Source organism: Indicator indicator, chromosome 16, assembly GCF_027791375.1.
Source record: "Indicator indicator isolate 239-I01 chromosome 16, UM_Iind_1.1, whole genome shotgun sequence".
Taxonomy (NCBI): Eukaryota; Metazoa; Chordata; class Aves; order Piciformes; family Indicatoridae; genus Indicator; species Indicator indicator.
The window spans coordinates 11,320,512-11,334,241 of NC_072025.1; the positions used below are offsets into that span (position 1 = coordinate 11,320,512).

Here is a 13,730-nt window from a genome sequence, read left to right on the forward strand (position 1 = left end):
AAAGCTTTGTTGTATAATGCTGTGGTGCTATCGTAGCATGTGCTGTTAACCTACAGAGCACACACACAGAACCTGCCAGGAGAGCTGCTGAATTTGCTGCAGTAGCAAATAAAATTAGGGGGAAAGTGGCATCTTGGGAACCCAGTCCAGCATTGTGCCCTCATTTGAGTCTCTCGCCACCTTTGCAAAGCGTGTGGCAAACACTGTCATGCTGCAGAAGCAGCATTCCTGCATTTACTTTGCACGTATGTAAATCACTGCACAAGGCAAAGCATCCAGAGTCTCTTGTAGTGAGCACATTAGGCTTAGTGGTGTGATGGCAGAGCCTGGAAACAAGCAATGATTTGAAAACATGGCATGAATGTTGGGACAGATTGTGTGTGTCATGACTTTTTGTAGATAAGATTTAGGTATTTTATGGGGAAAGGGTTTTATTGGATGACATTCAGTGATAGAGGGGATAGAAAGAGATTGCAGTTTAATTAAAATTCTAATCCCAAGTTTGACAATTTTTCTCGCCAGGTCAGCAGCCTGCCTGTTCTGTTTGTGATTCCTCTGAATTAAATGGGCTGACAGTCGTCATCCTCTTCAGAAATGCCTGTAAATCCAACTAAAAATTACCAAACATCAATATGTTTCAGAGCAGCTTTGAGTAGGGATATGTCACACAGCAGTTTTCCATCAGTGTACATCCAGGAGCCTTTCCTAAGCACCAATTTAGTCCGCTGCTGCCAGTGCTCAAACATAAATGAGAAAACCCTTCTGCAGTAGGAAATTGTGTTTACTGTCCTGTGCCACTGAAATCTCACTGGTGTGTTTTCCAGGTAGTTAAACAGTGTGGCCACAAAGGTAGCACTCTTCTTTCACCAGCCATGAGGCTTCCTCTGCTTTGTGCCTCTGTGATGCTGCTGAGTCTGTCCCAGTGCCAAGCTGTCAGCTTCCCTGAGGATGAGGACCCTATTAACGTTGTTGATTACCACTGTAAGTAATCAGCAACTGGTGCTGACAACTAGGAAAAAGTTTCGATGTTTTTTTGATTTTTAAATTTTTGTGTTGTTTGTGGGTTTGGGGTTTTTTTCTTAGGAAGTTTTAAAAAAAGTCTATTTGCTTTCAAATTGAAATGCATTTACTGGCTTTGTATCTTTAATAGAACACTTAATCATTTTCTTAAAAAAGCAATCAGAAATACAGCAATAACTTCAGGAAAAAAGAACATTCGCTGACATTAGCCGTCCTTTTCTCATTTATATTCAAGACATTACTCAAGGAATTTAGTTTAAACCCTTCTACACCTAGTATATACAGCTAATCAATGCCATATATTGATTCTTTAGCTCTATAATCCTGAATGATGGTGTAGCCCGTTTTTACTTGCAGATTCAAGGCAATATCCAGTATTTAGAGGACGCCCTTCAGGCAATGAATCTCAGCACAGACTGGACTTCCAACTGATGTTGAAAATTCGAGACACACTTTATATTGCTGGCAGGTAATTTTCCTTCACTCAGTTCATTAGATTAAAATTCTTTTCTCTTCTGGTTTTGCATTTATGTGTAAAATTCATTTAGAAAACTCTGCAGAATATGATAAAAATTAGAATTGGGGAAGGACTTCCCAGAGAAATACATCATATCTATGGCCAGTGCATGAAAATTGGATTTGAAGGCTGCAGTTACTGTAGTTATGCTAAAAACCAATGATCAAATACTCTTTTCCCTCTTTTATATTACTGCCCTGAAGAAAAGCCTCTCCTGATCATTTTAAACTTGGACTGACACATCAAGGATGTAGGAAGTGAGGATAACCCACTTGAATTTTTACAGTCCAGATTAGTATTCAACAGAATGGAAAGACAGAGATGAATAGCTGGACACTGTAGGTGCTAAGGACCACACCAATAAAAATAAAGACCATCCCATGCTACCCATGACCAACCTTCTCCAATTTGTATTAAACACAGAAAATCCATAAGCATTTCATGGAAGTTTCCAATCTAACAAGGCACTCTAAAAATAGATTTAGCTTATCAAAAATAAGGCCAGCGAATTAAATTTACTTGTGTCTTTTAATTCTTTTCAAACAGGGACCAAGTTTACACTGTAAACTTAAATGAAGTTCCAAAATTGGAAGTTACTCCAAGCAAGGTGAGTAAATAGAGGTGTGGGCAAGGGAAAGGTGTTTTCTTTAGGTTCACTTTAATGAAAGTGGGTTTTTGGGGGGTTTTTGTTTGTTGGTTTGCTTTTATGGAAAGGAAATCAGATGTTCTTTTCTGATTTGATTTAACAGAAATTGACATGGAGGTCAAGGCAGCAAGACAGAGAGAACTGTGCTATGAAAGGCAAACATAAAGTAAGTTTAGCACATACATTATAGAAAACCAGCACTAATATTTATTCTATGTGTGAATGCTGTGATTGATACATCTTACTCTCTTTTTCAGGATGAATGCCATAACTTCATTAAAGTCTTTGTTCCAAGAAATGATGAGATGGTGTTTGTCTGCGGAACAAACGCATTTAACCCTATGTGCAGATACTACCGGGTAAGAATATGGAAAGTGGCTTTAATGTGTTCCTGGGTTTGCCTGCACCAGTTATGCTACATAGCAAATACACCCAGTGTGATTGGAGATTGCATCAAGGTGAAATAAAAACAGACCAATTCAGCCAATGTGCTGAATTAAGTTTTGCAGAAAGACAATGTTTTGCTTTTGTGCCAGCGTACAAAATGGAAATGACACTATCACCCATTTATTTTTTTCTTTAGCTGAATACTTTAGAGTATGATGGGGAGGAAATTAGTGGTTTGGCCAGATGCCCATTTGATGCCAGACAAACCAATGTCGCCCTCTTTGCTGGTAAGAACTTTTTGCTTCTAATGACTTTAAATGATTAATGGCATCAAAGGAGCCAGAGAGCTTTTAAAGCGAGCACAGAAAAGCTAGAGGTGTCTTGGTGCCCCTGCTCTTAAATTTTTTTAAAGGGCCTCCAAAGGATTAGAAGTTGACCTGTTAATAATTAGGTTACAGCAATTTGGGGAAGAGTGGCAATAAAGAAATGGGGGGAAATATAGGCTAGTCAGAATTCTGTACATTATCAAAGGCCTCTTAATACCACGTTTTCAACTTATGTTTTAGATGGAAAATTGTATTCAGCAACAGTAGCAGATTTCCTGGCAAGTGATGCTGTTATTTATCGCAGCATGGGGGATGGATCTGCCTTAAGAACAATAAAGTATGATTCCAAATGGATAAAAGGTAATTTGGGGGGTATGTTGCCATACACATGGAAAATCTAATCTCAGTGGCACAGAGGGTCAAGTACTTCACAGACAACATGCTTCACACGTGTTCTGCAGTGGTAGCATATATGCAGCTTTCAGTATAGTATGATTGCAATAATAAAGCAGTTTAATACAAATAAAGTTTTTTTTTTTTTTGTTAATTTTATCAGTGAATAGACCTGCAGTTGCACGACACCTTAGCTGAAATGCAGTTTCTATGAGGTCTTTTTACAGTTCAGCAGCCAACATTAAAGGCTTCATGTAAGCTCCAGTGCACCCCCATTTGGACATCCTAAAAGGTCTGGAAGACTGGAGCTCATGTTAGCTGGTATGAACCTGTGGAGAAGCCACCAAGTAGTTCTTTGAAGTAACCCTCTCCTTGCTCTTTCTTACAGAACCACACTTCCTCCATGCCATAGAGTACGGGAACTACGTTTATTTCTTCTTCCGAGAAATTGCTGTAGAGCACAATAATTTAGGCAAGGTGGGTATGGGCACAGCCAGCTGCCAGGGAGCCATGAGTCGTAGCAGAATGAGATCATTCTAAACCAGCATCACTAACAAGCATAGTTTACAGTATGAAGCAGAGACCACTACAAAGTTTGCATGGTTTTCCTATCATTGTCATTTATGGGGCTGGGTGTGAAGATAAATAGAACAGAGCATTCTTCAACCAAAAGGTTTGTTTCTGCTCCCTGTGCCTTGCTGGCTGGCAGGCTTGCTACAGGTATCTAAGTATTGCTGTTGCCTCAGTGTTGCTGTTGCCTTAACACTTGTAGCAAGTAATGGAAAATCTGAGGGTTTTTCCATGCTTATCAAAGAAACAAAAGAAAACAACACAAAAGAGTTTCAGAGAAGTTTCTCTAATGTCCCTGGATATTGAATAATTCAGTCATGCCAGTACAGAGTATAATACTCATTGCCTCAGTATGGAAGGATATTCTATAATAAATTATTAAATCCTTTACACATAGTTAATTAAAGTCTTTAAATCTCGCTAACAATATGATTTAGAAGGGAAAAAAGGTGGGTACAAGCTTCAAAGCTGCATTTGCTTGGTGATATATTAAGATGCCTGTGCACTACGAGCTAAACAGTTTGCTTTCATCCTTTCTGTGCAGATAAATGCAGCTTCCTGTTCACAGAGTTCTCTTTGGTGTTTTGCTAACAGCTCAGAAACAAGCACTGTTTCCTTGTGTCTCTCAAGCCTTTCTCCCTTTTCCTTCTTTTTTTTTTTTTTTTTTTTGCCCTTCACAGGCTGTGTATTCCCGTGTGGCACGCATATGCAAAAATGACATGGGGGGGTCCCAACGAGTCCTGGAGAAACATTGGACATCCTTTCTGAAAGCTCGGCTCAACTGCTCGGTTCCCGGGGACTCCTTCTTCTACTTTGATGTTCTGCAGTCTATCACAGACATACTAGAAATCAATGGAGTCCCCACAGTTGTTGGTGTATTCACCACACAGCTTAACAGGTGAGGGATGAGCAACTTTACATCAAAGGCAGTTCTCTGGTTCTTTAGACTGAGATTGGTGCCATTGTAGTCTGAGTTCTTGAAACTATTTTTCTAATTTACAGCATCCCTGGTTCAGCAGTGTGTGCTTTCAGCATGGATGACATTGAGAAAGTCTTCAAAGGGAGATTTAAAGAACAAAAGACTCCTGACTCTGTTTGGACAGCTGTACCTGAAGACAAAGTACCAAAGCCAAGGTAAAAGATTCTTATTCATGATGCCACAATACTGTCCTTGCAAAGAGCTGCCTTAAATCAGCTGTGCTCTTGAGTGCCTTGTCAGGTGAAAACCAAAGCAGAGCTTTATGATTCAGCCATAAGGGTGCTTGTTAGCTGCCTTCTCTTGTTAACTAAAATACCAAGAGGAAAACAGTGTTGTTCTCCTTTCAGACCTGGCTGCTGTGCAAAACATGGCCTAGCAGAAGCATACAAAACCTCCATTGATTTCCCAGACGAAACACTCTCCTTCATCAAATCTCATCCTTTGATGGATTCAGCTGTTCCCTCAGTCACTGAGGAGCCCTGGTTCACTAAAACACGTGTCAGGTACAACACCATTCAAAGGTAATGCATGGAAAAAGGGAGAAAAGAAAACACACTGTTAATGATATGCCTTTTGGTCTTGATAGATACAGATTGACAGCAATTGCTGTAGACCATGCTGCTGGACCCTACCAGAACTACACAGTCATATTTGTTGGTTCTGAAGCGGGAGTAGTACTTAAAATCTTGGCAAAGACCAGGCCCTTTTCTTTGAATGACAGCGTGTTACTGGAAGAGATTGAAGCATATAATCATGCAAAGTAAGTATTACCAGAACACCCAAGCTCTTCATCCAGTCCATGGTATCTAGCTAAAAAACATTACAGTAAACAAAGCCCAACTCATTATCACCACCGTCACCACTTGTTTGTTATTTCACAGTGTTCCTCGTGTTGAATAACCTGAAAATATTTGGTCACTTGCCATTTTGCATGGGTTGAGTGAACAACCGAATTCCACTCCTGTGACGTCAGTGATACACTCCAATTCCTCTGCAAACAGATACACTTTTTTCCTGAGTATAAAATGTCAGAACTACCTGCTGCTGTTAAAAAGAAATGATGGAAGCTTACGTTGAGGGTTTCCTAAGAGTGACCAATAACATGTAAACTACAACTAATCATTTTCAATTTGTTTATTCTGGGACAAAGAATTTGGGAATGCAGGCATTCCAATTAGACTCTACAGGCGTCCAATACAGGACTCATGTTCTGCTCTGTCGAGATATTTATGCCAGCTGAGAGAACAAAGAAAATGGATTTTGATGTTTTTCCTACATAGTTCAGCAAACTTGTCACCTAACTGTAAATAAGAGCCTGAAGCTAGCATTCAATAATCCATAGGTTCTTTTAGAATTGCTCAGCAAAGACTAGTAAGTTCCATTTCTGTAAGCAAAGGTCTCTTCAGTATCTATCTGTACTGCAGACAATAAATAAAATATTTGCAGTGTAAGTGCTGCACAAAGTACCATGGTTACTAAAATAATGGCCTCCCATTGTATTTGCTGAACAGGTGTAATGCTGAGAGCGAGGAGGACAGAAGAGTCATTTCCCTTCAGCTAGATAGAGACCACCATGCTCTGTTTGTGGCATTCTCCAGCTGTGTCATCAGAATTCCTCTGAGTCGGTGTGAGCGCCATGGGTCATGCAAAAAGTACGTCTCCATTCCTCAGCTTCCCCCGTAAAGGGAGAGCACCAATCTCTCTTGGAAAGGAACTAAAAAATACATGATTTTTTTTTCTTTCTTTTGCAAGGGCATGTATTGCTTCACGGGACCCATACTGTGGCTGGTTAGACCATGAGACATGTGGAAGAGTGACACCAGGCATGTTGTAAGTACTCCTTTTCCGACTGGTCCAGCATCACTACATATGCCTTATAGACCACATGGACTCATGTCCTGTGCCTGTTCCTTTGCAATCCATGTTTTTAAGGTGTTTTTTGAATGTACTGTAGATGTAAGAGAACAGAACACTAAAGTCTGACCTAATTCTGCAATCTCTAACTGAAGACTTGCTTTCAGTGGGAGTTCTATATGTGTGGGAGGACAAGGAGACCTGTAGGAAGAGAAGTTGGAAGCAGGAAGGAAAGAAATTGCTGTCTACAAATCTGAATAGCTCAGAAAGGACAGTAAACAGTATCTCCTCCCAGGGGTGCTCATGGCCAGGCACAGTCAATTGCAAACATGACAGCACAGAATTCGCAGTGGAAAGAGGGAGATTTTGCCTGCATGCTGGAGCTTGGGTGATCTGTGTGCTTACAGAAGGCATTCTGCACAGATCAGGTCTGTAATGTACAGTGCATGAGCAGCTGTATCTCAAAAAGAGGCTTTTATAGCAGGCCAGTGCAAACTTGAACTAGTATAATTGGATGGTTGTATCTAAAGCCAAAAGCACACCCCATGCAGAAGATCTGATGAGGCTTCAGGAAAACAGGGATTTTTTGTATGTTTTTTTATTTCCATTTCTTGGCATATGCACATGTATAGGGTTCTAAAGCCTGCCTATAACATCTGCGTTTTGTAAGACAATTGTCTGGGCCATACACTAGCTCTCATATACGTTTCCATTTGTTGCTTGCCAAAAACAAGTGAAAATCACCATTTGTTTCCCTGCTAATACTGTTAATTGCAGGTTCTCTCTGTTTGTTTCATACAACCACAGCACCGGAGGATATGTGCAAGACGTGGAATATGGCAACACAGCACAGCTTGGGGACTGCCACGGTAAGGCTTAGTCACTGCTGCTCGTTTGTAATGTCCTAGCAGTAGTCTGTGGCCACACCTCACTGTGGATGTTAAATTTGTGATGAGCTTTTCAGTAACATGATGAACACATCACCTGGTATTACTGTGAATGTTCACAAAGCTGAGCTTTTGGTCCTGGGTGGCAGTTTTGTCTTTCCTTCACCAGTTTACAACTATTTGGGGTCTACAGCAAAGTATTGAAGAACTTACTTTTTTGTAACCAGTAATACTTTAGTTTCTATTTTCCATTTCTCAGGTTTGAGATCTTTTTGCTTTCTTTTGGTTACTTTTTACTGATTACTTGTTCCTTTAATTCTTTTAGAAATTTTGCCTACTACAGCTACACCAGATTACAAAATATTTGGCGACCCAACATCTGGTTAGTTTTTTTTAATTTTTTTGAATTAATGACCTTTACTTTCCTTCAGTTCAGCATTTTCAGCCCTTTTTTCCTTCCTTTTGCACAGTTGGCAGTCCTCCATTTTTGTGCTTTTACTCATGTTCCCACTGATGGTAAAGATAGTCAGACTGTTCTCACTCAGCACTTCACCCTGTGTAGCCGCATGTTAACAGCTCATTATTTATTGAGACATCTTTTATTAAAGAGCTTGATTAACATAGATGACATCTTCACTGCACGAAAGTTCACTAAGCTTTACTCTTTATCCCCAGCCATGCATTTGTGAATACCCCTATTGGTCATCTCTTGTAGATGAATGGCAGAATTTCATCATCTTCCTCCTTCCCTCTCCTTTCCTCGTTTCGTTCTTTCCCAGCGAGCTTTTTGCACAAATACACATTTTCTAAAATGTGTATTTCTATATTTTTGAAATGTTTTAAGTAGATTATGCTAATGGAAAAAAAATTAACATCACAAACTGTGTAGCTGAATGAGGACTTGTGTAGACAAAAGTGCCTTAGAAAATACTTCATGCATTGTTGTCAGATGAACTTTCACATCCTTTTCTCCTTCAGTGGGTTTTCTAGTAGCATTCTCACTGTCAGCCCCTGGTGTTTCTAGAGGCAGGCCTCAGTGCTCTTGTGCTGAACACAAAAACAGAGCCTCTGCTGACTTCCACAGAAGCAAGACTGCCCTTATTTTCCAGTCTTTGCTCCTGCATCTTGGGTCTCTGCTTTCAAACCCAGGGTATATTTCTGACTGACAAATACAAAAATAATCTATGTGTATGTTAGATTTGTAAGAGGGCAACTAGGACATTATTTTGTGTTTTGCTTTCTGATGTTTGAACTTCTGGAACTTGATGAGAAGTAACGTTTGAGACAGATGTTTTCCAGATATATTTACCCATAATATAAGTTAGAGACTTCCTTAGGAAAGCAAAACAAAACTGTTCCATAGGAACGCTACCTTGGTTGCAGGAGTGTTAATTTACCAGTGGAGTTTTCAAAGCGATACGTTAGGACACAGATAAAACTGAACCTTAGTCTCAGTTCCTGAATGAGTATGCTTTTGAAGTATGCTTCTCAAGCCATAGACACTCATGCCTAAACCTACTGGGACAGTGAACACAAAACACTTCAGTGTGCAAAGTAGGCTTTGCATTATAAATCCAGTTTGATGTGTTGCTTCCTTGTGTGCATTTTCAGGTAGGCTGTGGTGGTTCTGTTCCGCAAACCTCCTACAGAGGTGCCAGAATCTGTGCAACATTGTTCCTTAGGAGCCATTACAAAATAGGAGTTAAAAACGTTCCTTTCATCCCCACCTGCAGAAATGGCTTGCTCAGCAGTTCCTGGTATATCATAATAGCACTAATGGAGTTGATCTGGTTTCTCAGGTGTAGCCTGTCATGAGTGTGTATATTTCCAAGGAACTTTTTTTTTTTTTTTTCCAAAGATGTTTAAAAGGCAGCCAAGTGTGTTGTCTCCAGTGAAGAATATAGCAATTAAGTATAATAATTTGTACTCTTGAATGTCACCAGTTGCTTACTTTAACTTTTGCACTGCTTTCATGTCTGACTTCTTCTCTGGCTTTCTGGCTAGCAGCTATTGATGTTTCAATGTATTTTTTTTGTTTTGAACCAATTGATTTTAATCAGCCCTTTGTACGTGTGCAGAGAGCAGGGGAGTCACATTTGCTCTGAGATGTAACTCCCATTAAATGCTGTCTCCAGCTATAGCTTAGATGTGCCATGAAACAGTGAGGAAAGGCTGACTGTAATACACATTAATAAAAATCTGTTTGCCACCACAGACATGGAGTTCTCCTCAGCTTCCATTACCACAATGGCAAGTATCCCAGTTATAACACCTAAAGTGATTGGTTCCTGGAAACCTAAAGTGACTGGCTCTCGGAAATTTGTAGTTCAAGATGACCCAAACACTTCTGATTATTCTGATCCATTATCAGGTGTCCCAAAGGGTAAGGCCTTACCAGGGAATACAGTGCAGCTGAATGGAAACCTGATAGTCTCAGCATTGTCTAAAGCTTAAATGTAACAGCCATGATTGTTGGGCTGTATTTTACACCCATTTCCTGTGAATATGCAGACAGTGCAATCATGTTTTTCATACCTACTTACCCGGTGTACAAAGTGCTGCTTAAAGCTTATAATGGGAAACACAGATAATAAGCTCAGCCTTTTATTCCTGGGGTGCTCCAAAGCTCCTATTAAAATCAGTGGGAGTTCTGAGTTTTGGATGCATTAGAGAAAAAATACATTCAAGACTTATCTGCACCTCTGGTAGTTGCTTTAAAACCAGTCTTGGTAGGATAAGACTTAGTTCTCATGAAAGGTTGCTTACAAGAGTTTTGGTTTTCTTCTTTGGTTTAGGGGTGAGGTTTTTGGGGTGACAGGGGACAACAGAAAACAAAGCACAGCTCCATGACAGAGCCATGTGTTAAATGAGACGTGTCCCAAACATACCTGCAGCTTGTTTTTGAAGAACGTGGGTGGAATATGAGTAAAGATGTGCTGAATTTTTATTCTTTGGATATGAGCATCTGTTTACAGATGATCTCAGGGCATAGAGAGACACACAAACAGGTTTTAAGCCAAGCACAAAAAGAAACGTTCTGCATGTAATTCATCTTTCTGTAGTCATTCTTTCAGCTGAGTAAACCTTTGATTAGGCTCTTATGGCAACAAAGACTTTAATTGGGTAGAACTATTGCAGTCAACCAAATAACTGAGAAGCTTCCAGTCCCAAAACCAAACCTAAAGTCTCCCTCAGTACACAGAATAGCCAGGTGACAGACATGTTTGCACATTTCTGTATTTACTGAAAATCTCACCAGCCAAAATCCATTTGTGTTTTATTACCATTCACCAAAACATATCAGGTTTCCTATCAGCCATTATGGCAGTGCATTTGTCATTTTTATTTGTTACAGTTATTTTCCATTTTGCTTTAAGATTTTGTTATCATTTGCTCATTGTTCTGAGTTACATTTTGTGTCATAGCCATTAGTGAACCTCGCTCGTTTTCTTTCTTCTTCTGCACAGTGCCATTAAAACCTATAACCCTGAACATTAACAATGTTCAAAGGCCTTGCCTCTAACAAAAGTGAATTGGTTCCTTCCCTCTTGCTTTTTCATTTTAACATCCCTTGAGATAGTATTTAATGAAAGTAATTCTGTAAACTAACATTGTCTTAGCTGCAAAATGTCTGTGGTTGCTTTAAAAATCTCAAAAGAATAAAGGGAGCTTGTTAATACACAAATAAAGAACTAATCCCATATTCAAGTTCTTGGTTTAAGATAAAAGTTTTCTAAATTTTAACATTCTCTAATAACTTAACCTTGCAAGTTATTGGAGTTGTTTTTAATGTTATGTCAATACTGATGTTATTAACTTAAAAAAAAAAAAAAAGTGCTCTCGTAAAATGATATGACCTTCCAAACAGTACACTCACTTACATAAGGCAGGGTATGCCACTGCAGGGCCATCATCCTTGGGATGCATTAGTTTGCAAGTTTTGCACAGTGTAACATTCCCATGGTTACAACAATGCAGTGTGTGCATTATGCAGTTTCACACAACATTTGCATAATCCTGTCTCTCTTTTGATACTGATTTATGAGTTGGGCAGAAAATTGAGAGAGAAATCCATCCATGAGTTATTAATTGCTATCTAGCCCAGCAGCACCTTCTAACCTCAATTTTCCAGCAGAAATCATTAATGTTAATAACATACAGGCCCCTATTTTTGAGCCTTAAAGGAAATCTAGGGACAAGCTAGACTGAACATAATATGAGGCAAGATGCTTCAGCCAGCATTCCTCATTAGCAGAGAAAATGGACAGTCGTCACTTAGTCTGATCACTGCTCACACAGTTGTTGTTGATAACGTCATTTGCCTTCACCAGTACTGTGGATTTCAGGATCTGACTGGGTCACACTAAGACTAGAAACAGAGCACTTGCAGACACTTAGCAGACACTTCCTTGAGGGAGGCTGCATTCTTCTGAAGCGTGTGGGTCTGGAGTACATGTAGATTTATCCTGTGCTGCACGTCTTTTGCAGGTGTGAGGTGGGAAGTGCAATCAGGAGAGTCCAACCAAATGGTGCATATGAATGTCCTAATCACTTGTGTCTTTGCCGCCTTTGTGCTGGGAGCCTTTATCGCGGGCGTGGCCGTGTACTGTTACCGGGATATGTTTGTGCGCAAGTCCAGAAAGATCCACAAAGACGCGGAGTCGGCGCAGTCCTGCACAGACTCCAGCGGCAGCTTCGCGAAGCTCAACGGGCTGTTCGACAGCCCCGTCAAGGAGTATCAGCAAAACATTGACTCGCCCAAGCTTTACACAAACCTCTTGACTAGCCGAAAGGAGCTGCCACCAAACGGCGATACTAAGTCCATGATGATGGACCACAAGGGCCAGCCTCCGGAATTAGCTGCACTGCCAACTCCTGAATCCACACCGGTTCTTCAACAAAAGACTCTGCAGGCTATGAAGAGTCAGTCGGACAAAGCGCACGCTAACCTCAATGCTTCACGGAAGGAAACCCCGCTAAAAAGCCCTCAGTTTTTCCCTTCCAGTCCTCCACCCCACTCTCCTCTAAGTCATGGACATATTCCTAGTGCCATCGTCCTTCCCAACGCTACCCACGATTACAACACTTCTTTCTCGAATTCTAATGCGCACAAAGCAGACAAAAAGATGCAACATATTGATCATCCACTTACAAAACCGTCCAGCAAAAGAGACCACAGGAGATCTGTTGACTCCAGGAACACTCTGAATGATTTTCTGAAACACTTAAATGAAACTACTAGTAATCCCAAAGCAATTATGGGAGATATTCAAGTGACCCACCAGACTTTAATGCTGGATGCAATGGGAAATATGTCTGAGATCCCACCTAAGGTTCCCAACAGGGAGGCGTCTTTATACTCTCCTCCATCAACTCTTCCAAGAAACAGTCCCACAAAACGAGTGGATGTTCCCACCACTCCTGCAGTACCAATGACCTCTTTGGAAAGGCAGAGAGGTTATCACAAAAATTCTTCACAAAGGCATTCAATATCTGCCCTTCCTAAAAACTTAAACTCACCAAATGGTGTTTTGCTATCCAGACAGCCTAGTATTAATCGTGGGGGCTACATGCCTCCCACGACAGGCACAAAGATGGACTACATGCAAGGGACGCCTGTCAGCGTTCACCTCCAGCCTTCCTTGTCCAGGCAAAGCAGTTACACGAGCAACGGCACCCTTCCTCGTACAGGAATAAAGAGGACATCCTCCTTAAAACCTGACGTCCCACCAAAACCCTCATTCGTTCCTCAGACAACTTCAGTCAGACCACTGAACAAATACAGCTACTAGGCACATGTCTGTGCTAAAAATGCGTGTGGGATTGACCTGTACAGGTTGTGAGGTGATGTTGTGGTAGACACATAAGACAGAGACTTGCTTGTTGTTAATGAGAACAAAGTGGCCAAAGAAACTGTCTCTACTTCAGCAACATCTGTGTCTTGCCACAGGTAGCTATAGCAAGACTTCATGTACTTGCTAAAAGCAAACAAAAAGAAAAAAAAAAACAAAGGAAAGTGCTGGTCATTACATTTCTTTTGTTTGGAGCTAAGGAGACATGTAGCACAATGGGGTGGGGGCTACTTTACTGTTCTAAATAGCTAAAAAGAAAAAAAGGTATTGGGAAAAAAGTCAGTAAGCAAATACTTGAA

General features: G+C 40.5%; 1 protein-coding gene across 6 annotated transcripts; it reads left to right on the plus strand.

The window, feature by feature from the left end:
* Positions 1-872: 872 nt before the first annotated feature.
* On the plus strand, positions 873-13,371 carry SEMA6D (semaphorin 6D). Of its 6 annotated transcripts, none has more exons than XM_054388356.1 (18): positions 873-981; positions 1,378-1,489; positions 2,084-2,144; positions 2,287-2,349; positions 2,441-2,542; positions 2,767-2,857; positions 3,137-3,256; positions 3,678-3,766; positions 4,540-4,757; positions 4,862-4,993; positions 5,186-5,341; positions 5,425-5,598; positions 6,350-6,490; positions 6,591-6,668; positions 7,470-7,561; positions 7,905-7,961; positions 9,795-9,962; positions 12,068-13,371. In XM_054388356.1, exons 1-18 carry the CDS (start codon positions 873-875, stop codon positions 13,369-13,371), a joined length of 3,267 nt encoding a protein of 1,088 aa, XP_054244331.1. The 6 variants fall into 6 exon arrangements, with proteins under 6 accessions (XP_054244331.1, XP_054244332.1, XP_054244333.1 ...); XM_054388357.1 differs by having other exon boundaries at positions 7,500-7,561; XM_054388358.1 differs by lacking the exon at positions 9,795-9,962 and having other exon boundaries at positions 7,500-7,561.
* Positions 13,372-13,730: the final 359 nt, after the last annotated feature.

Excerpts from the sequence above, each read along its gene's own strand:
- SEMA6D (XM_054388356.1), top strand. The coding sequence starts at position 873 with ATGAGGCTTCCTCTGCTTTGTGCCTCTGTGATGCTGCTGAGTCTGTCC. Across the intron at positions 982-1,377 it reads TAACGTTGTTGATTACCACT|ATTCAAGGCAATATCCAGTA; the intron begins GTAAGTAATCAG and ends TTTTACTTGCAG. Across the intron at positions 7,962-9,794 it reads ATTTGGCGACCCAACATCTG|ACATGGAGTTCTCCTCAGCT; the intron begins GTTAGTTTTTTT and ends TTGCCACCACAG.